The following is a 16,499-nucleotide window of genomic DNA, read 5'->3' on the forward strand; positions in this document are numbered from 1 at the left end:
TAACGATCATCGTAAATATCCCTATAAAAAAATTATAGCCTATTACCAGCCTTCTGCAAGCCTGTCAATGTTACAGTGTCGCTGGCCTTCACAATACTGTATTGTAGATTATGCTGTTGTACCATTCCTGGGGTAGGACTGCCTGACAGGATTGCTGCAGGATGGTAGTAGCACTATTGCATGTTTGTAATTCTAATTTACAGGCCTGTCACAGTCATGGACCAGTGTATCCTGCAAAACAATTTTGTACAACTGGCCTGGACCATACATGTAATTCGTTGCTATGATCACTGTTGCTACTGGTTACTGTATTGTTTAGTTACTAACTAGCTTACTTAGTATATTTCCAAGTTCCCTGTAGTATAGAGAGCAGTTATACATAAGCCATACTGACTAACTTGCCACTCCATCTTCCTATTATGTTAAAGGTTTCATTTTGTATTTATAATCTTACTAACAAGTAAACTTTTTATTGTAGGATTCAAAATGCAGCAGCGTTTACAGACCTGTATTAGTTAGCACAGGACTAAATATCCACACCTCAAAATGAATGAATCTTTACAGGCCTGCTACAGGATTTGAATGTTGTTACAAGTTTATAATACAGGCCTGTATAAAATGTAACACAGGCCTATTGTACACAATAGAGAAGGTTACAGGTCTGATAACATTAAAAAACGACTAATTCCATACCTGTACCAGTTAATGCTATGTTAGGAAAACTTGGTATATACTGTTGAGCATTATTCTAGCATAAAGGGTGCAGTAATTGCATTGTTAAACCTTGAGCAATTGCTGCTTACTATGATTGTACGAAAAGACCGAAATACTCTAACAGAACAGTCACTGTACATAAAATATTCTAATAGAGCAGTCACATACAAGTAACTTGAGAGGTGTGTAAATCGTATTGGTATTAGTATCGATAAAAATTTACTTCTAGGCATCAGTATCGGATCAGTAGTTTTCTGCATCAGTGGAACCCTAGCTTGAAGGAAAACTCAATGATTATTATTATAGACTCTTCATAGCTGTGTGGTCGAGAATGGAAATCTTCAAATCAAGTAACAGAGACCATGATATTTACGTGAAATATAAAATGTAAAAATCTTGGGCTAAGAGACATTCGTGAAATTTAAATTTCCAAAAATCCCGATGAAGTGCATACCATGAACTATACCGTAAAAATATCCAGGTTAACAGTACATAATATACTGAACTTTTAAAAACATATGACTATTTCATTCTGGCAATTGTTATCTCTCCACCTATCAGCAAAACTTCATTCCTTATAGTGTAGCTAATAATAGAGTAGTCACATAACTAATGGTCACTGTTTTATTAGGGCAACTGATTACTCCATTAGTGTATCTTGAGCTGGCTTTATATTAGCAGCATTTTAAATGTGTGAGAATTTAGCATAATTGATCATTTTGCCATAAAGTATTCCCAAAATCATTCCAGTACACAGAGAATGCTTCTAGCATGTACTGTAGTTATATATATCGTACAGTGGGTTTTTACTACATTTATAATTTGTAACCCACTGAGCAAAAACCTGCTGTTTTTGCATTGCAATAAAAACGTCTTGAAATAGATCGGGTAAAACATGTACTACATTAAAAAAATCATGTACATTTCAATTGCATCAGTATTCACTGAAACAAAGCTCGAATCAATAAAATCTATACATCATCAAATGTGTCTTTTCATGGGGAATTAGAAAATCTTTATGGACAGCATAAAGTGCACAAGTTATGGGCGTTTCTTTACAATGTGGTAGAAGTAAAGTTTATCATTGTTACTTCATTGTTGGAATGGCCTGGGGAAATACTATACGTACCTTGCCAGTTGATAGTGAACAGACTGAGCAAACCCCATCTTTAAGCCGTGAGTTGTGATTAATTAAAATAAACACCTGTAATTTATAGTACAAATCTAATCCAACTGTCTAGCGATATAACTACAAGACAAAAGGCTGGAACTTTGGCTGCCCGCTCCTTAGTTACTATAGATAATAGAAAAGCAATAAATGGAATTTGATGAATCTGCATCAATGACCAGTTTTTGCTCAGCAGGTCACATTTATCGTAAATCCTAAGAACGTGACACAAATTTGCACTAATGTAGTTCTCCATGTACACAAGTACAAAAACAACAAACACTCAACACTACAGTATACTGCTGTAATCATCAGTCACGGTTTCCCCGGTTTTATGAAAACTTTTAAAATTGAAGTTCTAATAGAACAGTCAACAAATATATCAAGTACCTTGAAACTAAAGTCACTTTATTATTGAAGAGACGTAATGTTCAGTGGCCATGAGAATTTTCTTTGTCATGAAATCACCCAACAGTGTTTACCCTGCACTTTCAAGTGCATTAAGCACCTATAAATTCAATTACTGTTTCAGTGATTTTTACTACAATTGAATAAAGTGGCGACTACCCGATTAGCCCATGTTAATCTTAAGAAGCCAATAAGTAACCACAAACAGGTTAGTGACTTCGTATGAATAAATTAGTGGCTAAAGAAAAGTACCTTAATTAGCCTTCTGAAAGGATTGCTGCACCAATTTTGTGATATAAAGTGTTTATAACCAAGTAGAAGTATATGTGGAAAGCCACAAATCCATGCGTGTCTTGTGCCTGTGACGATTCACCATGACCATGATTCACCTTCGTCAATTATCAGGCACCTATTGCTACCAACTTCATTGTGCATGATAGGCCCTATCAGAGCAAACAACTCTCCATAACAGAATGCTAGGCAATTAAATTTTTGATTGATGGCAGGTTAAAAATATCTCCATAGCCCTATGAATCGATAATTTTTCGAAGCGTAGTTATGGATTAGTGTTGCCACGATATATTGATAGTATCGATATAACAAGGTGGTGATATGATATGATATAGCTAATCAGTTATATCGATGGTTGCACAATAGTTGCACCGCTTAGTATAATGATGTGGGGGAGGCCAGACATATGGTATTTGGCATTTAATTAAGTTATGTGTTGATGGTGTAGTGTGGTAAACAAGCCAACCCCAAAGTAAACTGGGAGGTTTTAAGGTTTCTGTGTAGTGCCAGCCACAGGTCTCAACTGTAAAGCAGTAGCAAAATGCATTTAAAACCTGATAAACAAGAGTAGCTTTTGCTTGTGGTATACATCCAACTTAAATTTAAACTTACAATGAAGAGTATGTATATGTTTGTCTTGCAAATGTTACAGATATCATGATATACATTCATATCGTGATATAAACCTTGGTGATATATGATATAAAGTTTTTCTATATTGTGGCAGCACTACTGTGGATCGGAAATATGATTCAGCAAAGTGCAAAGACTGCTGTTCTAATGAGAGAAAGTTGAAAACAAATCAAGCAATAATGATGAAACTAGGTATTAGGAAAATTCAAAGAACGTGATTGGTGAGTTATTTTCCTAGAATGGTACCGCAGTATCTCCGGATAGGATGGGACCTGATGCCTACATTTTCTTTGATAACTTCACTCACTATAAACGTATCTTACAAGGCTGCAATATAGCAAGCAACGATTTCCTTCCCTGTGAAAAACATGGTCCAGTATTTTAATTATGTGCATGGGTTATTGGGTTACCGTCACCTGAAAGATCATTGTAAATTCTAGAAAGGTTAGTGGTTACCATGCCTCACAGTACAACCCATCCACTTTAAAGTGTCTCCATCGGGATTAAAATTGGGTCACTACTGCTGACCCAGATGACCCACTAACCTCGATCTGTGTCAGAGCCAGATATGACCTGTATTATTAATTAAGTGAGGCATGCACCAAGAACTACATTTTGAGTGCTCAACTAGCACGTTAAGTAAAATGGTGTCTATAATTAACAATGTTAGTCACTGGGCATGGTTCTACTTACGTTTGCAGAAAACATTTTTTGTAAGTGGGTGTGGCTTTGTGCATACCTAGCACACCGTAAACACAAACATTGCAACACATTACCAATATAAAAAGGGCGTGGCTCACAAAAGAAGCTGGCCTAGACCATATCTAGTATGATAATTGATTAGTGGGCATGGCTCCACATAAGTCTGCAGGCAGCCACGAGTATGATTTTGTGCATACCTATAGACTTTAATATCACCAATAAATGGGCGTGGCAGCATGTATGGCTGCAGAAAGTCACGTCCAATAAATGAGCGTGGCTCATGAAAGAAGCTGGGTTCCATCAGGACTTGACCATGATGTGTTTATACACATCCATTCTGTCCAACTAATTAATTTGGTTCACATGTGATCCAATCCAGGTCAGACCCGGAATAATTTTTAAAGCGGGATAGAACCGGATGACCCAGACATAATGTGACCCGGTTATCTCGGATAACCCGAGTAACCTGACCTGGCTTCAACGCTGGTCTCCACCCTCAGTCACAATGTCCAAACTATGTTGTGACCTAAAGCAGCTGCTACTATGTACTAGGGAGTTAGAAACCAGTAAGCAATCTTTTAAGAACCACCCTGGCTCATCATGTATTATATAGTTATACAATGGAAACGAGTGCTCTGCCTGATATAAACACACGAGCCTGAGGGCTGTCAGACTCGAAGGCAAGTGCGTTTATACAGGCACAGCACGAGTGCACGCTGTATAACTATTACGTACCACTCACCTAATAGGTGGGGAGAGTCTCACAAGACAGCTGTAACACTTATAAAGGCCAGGTTTCTAACATCGATTGTGGGCTCTGATGATGTTCCCTCTACAGTACTGCAGCTACCTGAGATATTGAAAGCTAGCACGCTATGGTTTATATCACTAACCTGCATTCGCTGTTTGACTCTTAACATGTAGTGCTCAGCATGCCTGCGTGATCACTCAGTTGCCATATAGACTAAGCACCAGACTAATCACCATAGTGATTTTCTTGAGCGAAAAAAAGCAGCTAATAGACGGTTTAAGTAAACAAAACCAAGCTACAAAATGATACTAGTCTAATTCTTACTATTCACACTGGCTAAACTCGAATCTGGTGGCATGACAAAAACTGGTTACCACAATTGAACGTAAAGGTGAGTATCATTTAGAATATAATAGTTTTATTGAGTCATTGTCGAAGTGGACTACAGTTTAACTTGGGCTCAGATGGCACCAAACTAGTAAGGTGTATAAGTACGTTTATATATATGTAGACTAGAGTTGTGGCCACTGTGTTGACTTTTTGATCGTTATTGGCTGCTTGGTAAACATTATATGTATTGGTGACGTTATGGGCCACAATCAACTTTACATGTCAGGTTATAAAAGAATTCGAGTAATCTGTGAGGTACCTTTCCACCTATTAGGTGAGGTATCGTAGTGGTCTCGGCTGCCGGCACTTGTACCATTGCTGCACAAAACCGCAGCTAGTGCAATATCTGTAAATTGTACTGTGGTCAGTGCATTACAACATATAACGCACTTGTTGCGGTCTACAAAACTGCAAACAGTGCATTATAAGTTATAATACACTCCCTGTGGTCTGCAGCAGTTCAATATACAAATTATGACACTGGCAGTAACTTTGAACTGCCCACACAAAGTGGTATGTCTTACATATGTATACACATAACACCAAATAAGATGATTAAGAAATTAACGCACTATTTTTAGCAGAATATTAACCAAAAAATGTGTGCAACAATTTCTGATTTAATGGAATGCTTCACACTAAAATAATACTCAACTAGAACTGTAACGGCACATAAAATATTAATAGCAAATCAAATACTTGTAGATCAAATTATCTTTGAAAGAAATTGTTGTCTTGACAAATTGTCTACTGTTTAGAAGCAATTAATTTACACACATAATAATTGAAGTGTTTACATACACATCAACCAACACCAACTAATGGATAATCATCTGATCAACAACAATGATATTAACTTTAAACATGAGATGTCCAATAAGAGACATTAATTGTAACTACAACCATCACTTGTGTATATTACACTAAAGTGTGTTAGTGGTACATCAAAACACTTTATTATTATACAAACAGTTTATACTTACTTTGTTTACTGTATTCACATCTACACCATCACTGAGTAGTAGTAGCTGAACTATTTCTGTACTACCTCCTCTAGCAGCATCAGCTAATACACTATCCCCTTCCTGTGGTAATAAAACACATCAACATCACTATTATACCAACTATACCATCTACATCATACACTACTATCACCTACTACCTATACACACTACAAGTTACATCAACTCCAGTGTGTGTATGCTTCTTGTGATATAACAATAGTTCACATGGGCCCATGGATGGTTAGTAGTTTGAGACCAGACAAGCGTCAGGACAAGTGGTCACCACACAGTTGATTATTTATTTTATTATTACTGGACAGACAGAATCACTGATATGTCCAGGGGACCAGCCCGGAGTATGTTACAAAAATCAATAGTTACAACATTTAATCATGTAATTTAACTAAAAATTGTTCAACACTGGGAGATTTGATTGTTTCAACATGTAAGTTATTCCAATAATTCATTGTTCTGGGAAAAAGCTGAATTTTGTATGAATTGGCTCTTACTATAAAGGAGTGAATCAGATGTTGGTGGTGTGTAGGATATAAGGTGGTGGAAATATGTGACCGGGCCTGCAAAAATAGGGCATGTGGGCACATGACTTTTACCTACTTTTTTCAAAGTTTCATCACTCATAACATGTTGTACTATTATGCTATGGCACTGCAATTTTCAGCTCTTAGTAAGCATTTAATTGACATCAGGATGTAAGTTACAGAATGGAAATATACTATTCCAATACTGAGATATGACCTGTAGAGTGATGGAGTGTAGTTTGTGCCCACATGCCCGGTTTTCGCAGGCCCGGTCATATTTGGAGAAATCTTCAAGGCCAAAGGATCATTAATAGAACAATTTTAGTCTTGAAATAATATGTCGATGTGATAAGGCAGGCCACTTAAGGTCTTCAAGCATAGCTGTAACACTACTATTCCAGTTGTAGCTGGTTAGTGTTGAGAAAGCAGATTGGACATCACACATAACACAGTACAAGAGTATAGCTGGTGTGAGTGGAATGAACAGGAAACTTCTACACAATAAGTTTCATATACACCATGGCACTTGCTTTGCCTCTTCAAGCAACTAGGTCAAAAACACTGTAGCTGGTTACAAAGATGTCCTACACTCCATAGAACTATTCCATATAGTTTACTTATAGTGTCACAACTGGCTTTCTTCATGATTTAGCTACCCTAGTTTTGGTGTTGCCCATGCATACACCGTATGTACTTATTCTGTCATCTCCACCTGTATACCCACCCATGTATAACAATTGTGAACAGGCCTGTGATAATGGGGCATGTGGACACAAACTACATCCCACCACATAACAGGTCATATCTCAATACTACAACAGAATATTTCCACTCTGTAACTTGTATTATTTAGTCAAGTAAATGTTCAATGAGGACTGAAAATTGCATGGCAATATGTCACTATCATTTTAACACCAGTTACCTTTTTAATGAATGTCACACAGTGAAACACAATTTACATCTAAGTACACATTAGTACATTACTCACATTGTCAATATGGTTGATGTTTGCTTCTTTTTCTAATAATTGTTTGAACACACCCACGTGTCCAGCACCAGCTGCATTTTGAAGAGGACTCCGTCCACTCTATAAAGGAATAACATGTCATAACTGTATAGTGATACTATAATGTATAGAGATTAAAATACTTGTACAATCAAATACACTTTCACACTAGTAAACAATGACACACTCGTACGTACATGTACACAAGTACAAAAACAACAAACACTCAACACTACAGTATACTACTGTAATCATCAGTCATGATTTCACCGGTTTCATGAAAATTTTTAAAATTGAACTTCTAATAGAACAGTCAACAAATAAATCAAGTACCTTGAAACTAAAGTCATTTTATTACTGAAGAGATGTAATGTTTAGTGGCCATGAGAATTCCTTTTGTCACTCAACAATTCTTGTCCTGCACCTTCAAGTGCATTAAGCACCTCTACATAAATTCAATTACTGTCTCAGTGATTTTTATTGCATTTAATGTGTTGTTAAGGCATTAAACATTGCTGTAAAATTCTAGAACGGTACGTAGCATCCAACTGTGAAACGTGTTCATTTAAGAGTACATAGTAACTGGATAGGCTTAGTGATTACCATGCCTCACAGTACAACCCACCCACTTTAAAGTGTCTCCTCAGCATTGAAATCGAGTCACTACTGCTGACCCGGATAGCAATCTGGGTCAGACCCGAATATGACCCGGATATAACCTGAAAGTGAGGCATGCACCAAGACCTACATTTTGAGTGTTCAACTAGCACATTAAGCACAATGGTGTCTATAATTAACTACGTTAGTCAGTGGCATGGTTCCATGTAAATTTGTGAAAAGCAAAATATGTTTCCTGCAAGTTGGTGTGGCTTTGCATATACCTAACACACCGTAATCACAAACATTACCCATATATAAAGGGCATGGCACACAAAAGAAGCTAGCCTAGACTGTATCTCATAAGACAATCGATTAGTGGGTATGGCTCCACATAAGCTTGCAGGAAGCCATGAGAATAATTTCGTGCATACCTATAAACCTTAATATCACCAATAAATGGGGCGTGGCTGCACATATGGCTGCAGACAGTCACATCCGATAAGTGGTTGTGGCTCACGATCCATCAAGACTTGACTATGATGTGTTTACACATCCATACTGTCCAACCAATTAATTTAGTTCGCATGTGATCCAATTTGGGTCAGACCTGTAAAGCAGGTTAGACAATGTGACCTGGTTGACTTGGATAACCTGAGTAACCTGACCTAGTTTCAATACTGGTCTCCATCCTCCGTCACAATGTTATGACCTAAAGCAGCTGCTATACTACATTTACATGTGCTAGGGAGTTAGAAACCAGTAAACAATCTTTTAAGAACCACCCTGGCTCATCATGAAATGTACCATACGTATACACATAACACCAAATATGGTGATTAAGAAATTAGCTGTACTTATTTTTGACAGAATATTAACCCAAAAATGTATGAAACAATTTCTGATTTAATGGAATACTTCAAACTAAAATAAAACTCAACTAGAACTGTAAGGACACTTATAGAATTTTGCGTGGGCGAGATCAAAGTAAAAAGTGTACTTTAAATTTCATAAAGTACACTCTCAGCCTGCCAAAAGCTTCATCAACCACAAAGAGTACTTTATTGCACCGCAAAGAGTGCTTTATTCGTTCAATAAAGCACTCTATGTGGGCAATAAAGCACAGTTGCCCATGTGCTCTAGTGTAGGCTAATAGCCTACGGGGCTCACGCCAGTACGACTAATCACCCAAGCCGGTGAAGGCTGATAGCCTTGCCGCACTAAGTGATCAATCACCCCAGCCAATACAAGTTATACCAGTGGATTGCTTTTATAGAGATACCTAAATGCTTCAATGATGGGTGGGAGAAGGTAATGTTGCTGTTACGTACGATTGTTAATGTAAATGGACAAGTCCTGGAGATATCAAGTCAAATACTGTACATAAAATAGCAAGTCAAATACTTGTGAGACCAAACTGCCTTTGAAAGAAATTGTTGTCTTGACAAATTTTTTACTGTTTAGAAGCAATTAATTTAGACACATAAAAAATTGAAGTATTTACATACACATCAACCATCACCCAAAAATGGATAATCACCTGATCAACAAAAATGATAATAACTTTAAACATGAGATGTCCAATAAGTGATATTAATTGTAACTACAACCATCACTTGTGTATATTACACTAAAGTGTGTTAGTGGTACATCAAAACACTTTATTATTATACAAACAGTTTATACTTACTTTGTTTACTGTATTCACATCTACACCATCGCTGAGTAGTAGTAGCTGAACTATTTCTGTACTACCTGCTCTAGCAGCATCAGCTAATACACTATCCCCTTCCTGTGGTAATAAAACACATCAACATCACTATTATACCAACTATACCATCTACATCATACACTACTATCACCTACTACCTATACACACTACAAGTTACATCAACTCCAGTGTGTGTATGCTTCTTGTGATATAACAATAGTTCACATGGGCCCATGGATGGTTAGTAGTTTGAGACCAGACAAGCGTCAGGACAAGTGGTCACCACACAGTTGATTATTTATTTTATTATTACTGGACAGACAGAATCACTGATATGTCCAGGGGACCAGCCCAGAGTATGTTACAAAAATCAATAGTTACAACATTTAATCATGTAATTTAACTAAAAATTGTTCAACACTGGGAGATTCGATTGTTTCAACATGTACGTTATTCCAATAATTGATTGTTCTAGGAAAAAGCTGAATTTGTATGAATTGGCTCTTACTATAAAGGAGTGAAGCAGATGTTGGTGGTGTGTAGGATAGAAGGTGGTGGAAATATGTGACCAGCCCTGCAAAAATAGGGCATGTGGGCACATGATTTTTTCCTACCTTTTTCAAAGTTTCATCACTCATAACATTTTGTACTATTACGCTATGGCACTGCAATTTTCAGCTCTTAGTAAGCATTTAATTGACATCATGATGCAAGTTACAGAATGGAAATATACTATTCCAATACTGAGATATGACCTCTAGAGTGATGGAGTGTAGTTTGTGCCCACATGCCCGGTTTTCGCACGCCTGGTCATATATGGAGAAATCTTCAAGGCCAAATGATCATTAATAGAACAATTTTAGTCTTGAAATCATATGTCGATGTGATAAGGCAGGCCACTTAAGGTCTTCAAGCATAGCTGTAACACTACTATTCCAGTTGTAGGTGGTTAGTGTTGAGAAAGCAGATTGGACATCACACATAACACAGTACAAGAGTATAGCTGGTGTGAGTGAAATGAACAGGAAACTTCTACACAATAAGTTTCAAATACACCATGGCACTTGCTTTGCCTCTTCAAGCAACTAGGTCAAAAACACTGTACAATAAATTAGACCACGTAGGGTATTTATTGTAACTAACCCTTTAACTACTTGTCCACATATATGCACATAGACAATCAGACAGTTAATAAATAATAGTTGTGGTGGTGTGAATGTCAACATTACAGAAATGGAAAATAGCAAACTCTAAAGTTCAGTATAACCAGCCTAAGCAAACAACAACTACGTAGCTGGTTACAAAGATGTCCTACACTCCATAGAACTATTCCATATAGTTTACTTATAGTGTCACAACTGGCTTTCTTCATGATTTAGCTACCCTAGTTTTGGTGTTGCCCATGCATACACCGTATGTACTTATTCTGTCATCTCCACCTGTATACCCACCCATGTATAACAATTGTGAACAGGCCTGTGATAATGGGGCATGTGGACACAAACTACATCCCACCACATAACAGGTCATATCTCAATACTACAATAGAATATTTCCACTCTGTAACTTGTATTATTTAGTCAAGTAAATGTTCAATGAGGACTGAAAATTGCATGGCACTATCATTTTAACACCAGTTACCTTTTCAATGAATGTCACACAGTGAAACACAATTTACATCTAAGTACACATTAGCACATTACTCACATTGTCAATATGGTTGATGTTTGCTTCTTTTTCTAATAATTGTTTGAACACACCCACGTGTCCATTAGCAGCTGCATATTGAAGAGGACTCTGTCCACTCTATAAAGGAATAACATGTCATAACTGTATAGTGATACTATAATGTATAGAGATTAAAATACTTGTACAATCAAATACACTTTCACACTAGTAAACAATGACACACTCGTACGTACATGTACACAAGTACAAAAACAACAAACACTCAACACTACAGTATACTACTGTAATCATCAGTCACCGTTTCACTGGTTTAATGAAAACTTTTAAAATTGAAGTTCTAATAGAACAGTCAACAAAGTAAATTGAAACTAAAGTCACTTTATTACTAAACAGACGTAATGTTTAGCGGCCATGAGAATTTTCTTTGTCATGAAATCACCCAACAGTGTTTACCCTGCACCTTCAAGTGCATTAAACACCTCTACATAAATTCAATTACTGTTTCAGTGATTTTTATTGCATTTAATGTGTTGTTAAGGCATTAAACATTGCTGTAAAATTCTAGAAAGGTACGTAGCATCCAACTGTGAAATGTGTTCATTTATGAGTACATACTGTAGTAACTGGATAGGCTTAGTGATTACCATGCCTCACAATACAACCCACCCACTTTAAAGTGTCTCCTCAGCATTGAAATCGGGTCACTACTGCTGACCCGGATAGCAATCTGGGTCAGACCCGAATATGACCCGGATGTAACCTGAAAGTGAGGCATGCACCAAGACCTACATTTTGAGTGTTCAACTAGCACATTAAGCACAATGGTGTCTATAATTAACAATGTTAGTCACTGGGCATAGCTCCACTTACGTTGCAGAAAGCAGAATACATTTCTTGTAAGTGGGTGTGGCTTTGTTATACCTAGCACACTGTAAACACAAACAATGTAACACATTACCAATATAAAAAGGGCGTGGCTCACAAAAGAAACTGGCCTAGACCGCATCTCGTATGACAACTGATTAGTGGGCATGGCTCCACATAAGCCTACAGGCAGCCGTGAGTATGGTTTTGTGCATACCTATAGACTTTAATATCACCAATAAATGGGCGTGGCTGCATGTATGGTTGCAGAAAGTCACGTCCGATAAATGAGCGTGGCTCACAAAAGAAGCTGGGTTCCATCAGGATGATGCTCACAATGTCCAAACTATGTTGTGACCTAAAGCAGCTGCTACTACTGTACATGTGCTAGGGAGTTAGAAACCAGTAAGCAATCTTTTAAGAACCACCCTGATTCATCATGTGTTATATAGTTGTACAACGGAAACGAGTGCTCTGCGTGATATAAATGCATGAGCGTGAGGGCTGTCAGGCCCGGAGGCAAGTGCATTTATACAGGCAGAGCACGAATGTACGCTGTAGAACTAATATGTACCACTCACCTAATAGGTGGGGAGAGTCTCACAAGACAGCTGTAACACTTATAAAGGCCAGGTTTATAACATCGATTGTGGGTAACCAAGCCGAACGTTTTGATGACGTTCCCTCTACAGTACTGCAGCCACCTGAGATAAAGCTAGTACACTATGGCTTATATCACTAACCTGCATTCGCTGTTCGATTCTCATCATGTAGTGCTCAGCATTCCAGTGTGATCACTCAGTCGCCATATAGACTAAGCGCCAGACTAATCGCAATAGTGATTTCTTGAGCGAAAAAAAATCAGCTAATAGACGGTTTAAGTAAACAAAACCAAACTACAAAATGATACTAGTCTAATTCTTACTATCCACACTGGCTAAACTCGAATCTGGTGGCATGACAAAAACTGGTTACCACAATCGAATGTAATGGTGACCATTATTTAGAATATAATAGTTTTATTGAGTCATTGTCAAAGTGGACTACAGTTTAACCTGGGCTCAGATAGTACCAAACTAGTAAGGAGTATAAGTATGTTTATATATATGCAGAATAGAGTTGTGGCCACCTCGTTGTCTTTTTAGATCGCTATTGGCTGCTTGGTAAACATTATACGTATTGGTGACGCTATGACCCAAAATTGACCTTTACATGTCAGGCTATAAAAGAATTCCAGAGATCTGTGAGGTTCCTTTCCACCTATTAGGTGAGGTTTCGTAGTGGTCTGGGCTGCCGGCACTTGTGCATTGCTGCACAAAACCGCAGCTAGTGCAATATCTGTAAATTGCACTGCAGTCAGTGCATTACAACTTATTATGCAGTCTACAAAACCGCAAACAGTGCATTATAGGTTATAATGAACTCCCTGCGGTCTGCAGCAGTGCAATATACAAATTATGGCACTGGTGGTGCCTTTGAACTGCCCACACAAAGTGGTACATTGTACATATGTATACACATAACACCAAATATGATGATTAAAAAATTACCGCACTATTTTTGGCAGAATATTAACCAAATAATGTGTGTAACAATTTCTGATTTAATGGAATGCTTCAAACTATAATAATACTCAACTAGAACTGTAAAGGCACATAAAATAATAATAGCAAATCAAATACTTGTAGATCAAATTATCTTTGAAAGAAATTGTTGTCTTGACAAATTGTCTACTGTTTAGAAGCAATTAATTTACACACATAATAATTGAAGTGTTTACATACACATCAACCAACACCCACTAATGCATAATCATCTGATCAACAACAATGATATTAACTTTAAACATGAGATGTCCAATAAGAGACATTAATTGTGACTACAACCATCACTTGTGTATATTACACTAAAGTGTGTTAGTGGTACATCAAAACACTTTATTATTATACAAACAGTTTATATTTACTTTGTTTACTGTATTCACATCTACACCATCGCTGAGTAGTAGTAGCTGAACTATTTCTGTACTACCTCCACTAGCAGCATCAGCTAATACACTATTCCCTTCCTGTGGTAATAAAACACATCAACATCACTATTATACCAACTATACCATCTACATCATACACTACTATCACCTACTACCTATACACACTACAAGTTACATCAACTCCAGTGTGTGTATGCTTCTTGTGATATAACAATAGTTCACATGGGCCCATGGATGGTTAGTAGTTTGAGACCAGACAAGCGTCAGGACAAGTGGTCACCACACAGTTGATTATTTATTTTATTATTACTGGACAGACAGAATCACTGATATGTCCAGGGGACCAGCCCGGAGTATGTTACAAAAATCAATAGTTACAACATTTAATCATGTAATTTAACTAAAAATTGTTCAACACTGGGAGATTTGATTGTTTCAACATGTAAGTTATTCCAATAATTCATTGTTCTGGGAAAAAGCTGAATTTTGTATGAATTGGCTCTTACTATAAAGGAGTGAATCAGATGTTGGTGGTGTGTAGGATATAAGGTGGTGGAAATATGTGACCGGGCCTGCAAAAATAGGGCATGTGGGCACATGACTTTTACCTACTTTTTTCAAAGTTTCATCACTCATAACATGTTGTACTATTATGCTATGGCACTGCAATTTTCAGCTCTTAGTAAGCATTTAATTGACATCAGGATGCAAGTTACAGAATGGAAATATACTATTCCAATACTGAGATATGACCTGTAGAGTGATGGAGTGTAGTTTGTGCCCACATGCCCGGTTTTCGCAGGCCCTGTCATATTTGGAGAAATCTTCAAGGCCAAATGATCATTAATAGAACAATTTTAGTCTTGAAATCATATGTCGATGTGATAAGGCAGGCCACTTAAGGTCTTCAAGCATAGCTGTAACACTACTATTTCAGTTGTAGGTGGTTAGTGTTGAGAAAGCAGATTGGACATCACACATAACACAGTACAAGAGTATAGCTGGTGTGAGTGGAATGAACAGGAAACTTCTACACAATAAGTTTCATATACACCATGGCACTTGCTTTGCCTCTTCAAGCAACTAGGTCAAAAACACTGTACAATAAATTAGACCAGGTAGGGTATTTATTGTAACTAATTAGCCCTTTAACTACTTGTCCACATATATGCACATAGACAATCAGACAGTTAATAAATAATAGTTGTGGTGGTGTGAATGTCAACATTACAGAAATGGAAAATAGCAAACTCTAAAGTTCAGTATAACCAGCCTAAGCAAACAACAACTACGTAGCTGGTTACAAAGATGTCCTACACTCCATAGAACTATTCCATATAGTTTACTTATAGTGTCACAACTGGCTTTCTTCATGATTTAGCTACCCTAGTTTTGGTGTTGCCCATGCATACACCGTATGTACTTATTCTGTCATCTCCACCTGTATACCCACCCATGTATAACAATTGTGAACAGGCCTGTGATAATGGGTCATGTGGACACAAACTACATCCCACCACATAACAGGTCATATCTCAATACTACAATAGAATATTTCCACTCTGTAACTTGTATTATTTAGTCAAGTAAATGTTCAATGAGGACTGAAAATTGCATGGCACTATCATTTTAACACCAGTTACCTTTTCAATGAATGTCACACAGTGAAACACAATTTACATCTAAGTACACATTAGCACAATACTCACATTGTCAATATGGTTGATGTTCGCTCCTTTTTCAAATAATTGTTTGAACACACCCACGTGTCCATTACCAGCTGCATATTGAAGAGGACTCATTCCATCCTATAAAGGAATAGCATGTCATAACTGTATAGTGATACTATAATGTATAGAGATTAAAATACTTGTACAATCAAATACACTTTCACACTAGTAAACAATGACACACTCGTACGTACATGTACACAAGTACAAAAACAACAAACACTCAACACTACAGTATACTACTGTAATCATCAGTCACCGTTTCACTGGTTTAATGAAAACTTTTAAAATTGAAGTTCTAATAGAACAGTC

The 16,499-nt window shown here is 37.2% G+C and overlaps 1 protein-coding gene across 2 annotated transcripts in view; it reads right to left on the bottom strand.

Annotated features, from left to right (window-relative positions):
• LOC136259667 (uncharacterized) overlaps positions 1-16,499 on the bottom strand; it is an 84,821-nt gene that overhangs the window by 42,757 nt on the left and 25,565 nt on the right. The window contains exons 8-13 of one of the 2 annotated variants that reach the window (XM_066053167.1): positions 16,167-16,265; positions 14,452-14,535; positions 11,622-11,720; positions 9,894-9,995; positions 7,589-7,687; positions 6,041-6,142 (exon numbers count right to left, since the gene is read on the bottom strand). In XM_066053167.1, the coding sequence (XP_065909239.1) occupies positions 6,041-6,142; positions 7,589-7,687; positions 9,894-9,995; positions 11,622-11,720; positions 14,452-14,535; positions 16,167-16,265 (585 nt within the window). Of the gene's footprint in view, positions 1-6,040; positions 6,143-7,588; positions 7,688-9,893; positions 9,996-11,621; positions 11,721-14,433; positions 14,536-16,166; positions 16,266-16,499 lie in introns of both variants that reach the window. The other variant, XM_066053166.1, reaches the window with a different exon arrangement.

The sequence above is a fragment of the Dysidea avara genome, chromosome 7 (genome assembly GCF_963678975.1).
Source record: "Dysidea avara chromosome 7, odDysAvar1.4, whole genome shotgun sequence".
Classification (NCBI taxonomy): domain Eukaryota; kingdom Metazoa; phylum Porifera; class Demospongiae; order Dictyoceratida; family Dysideidae; genus Dysidea; species Dysidea avara.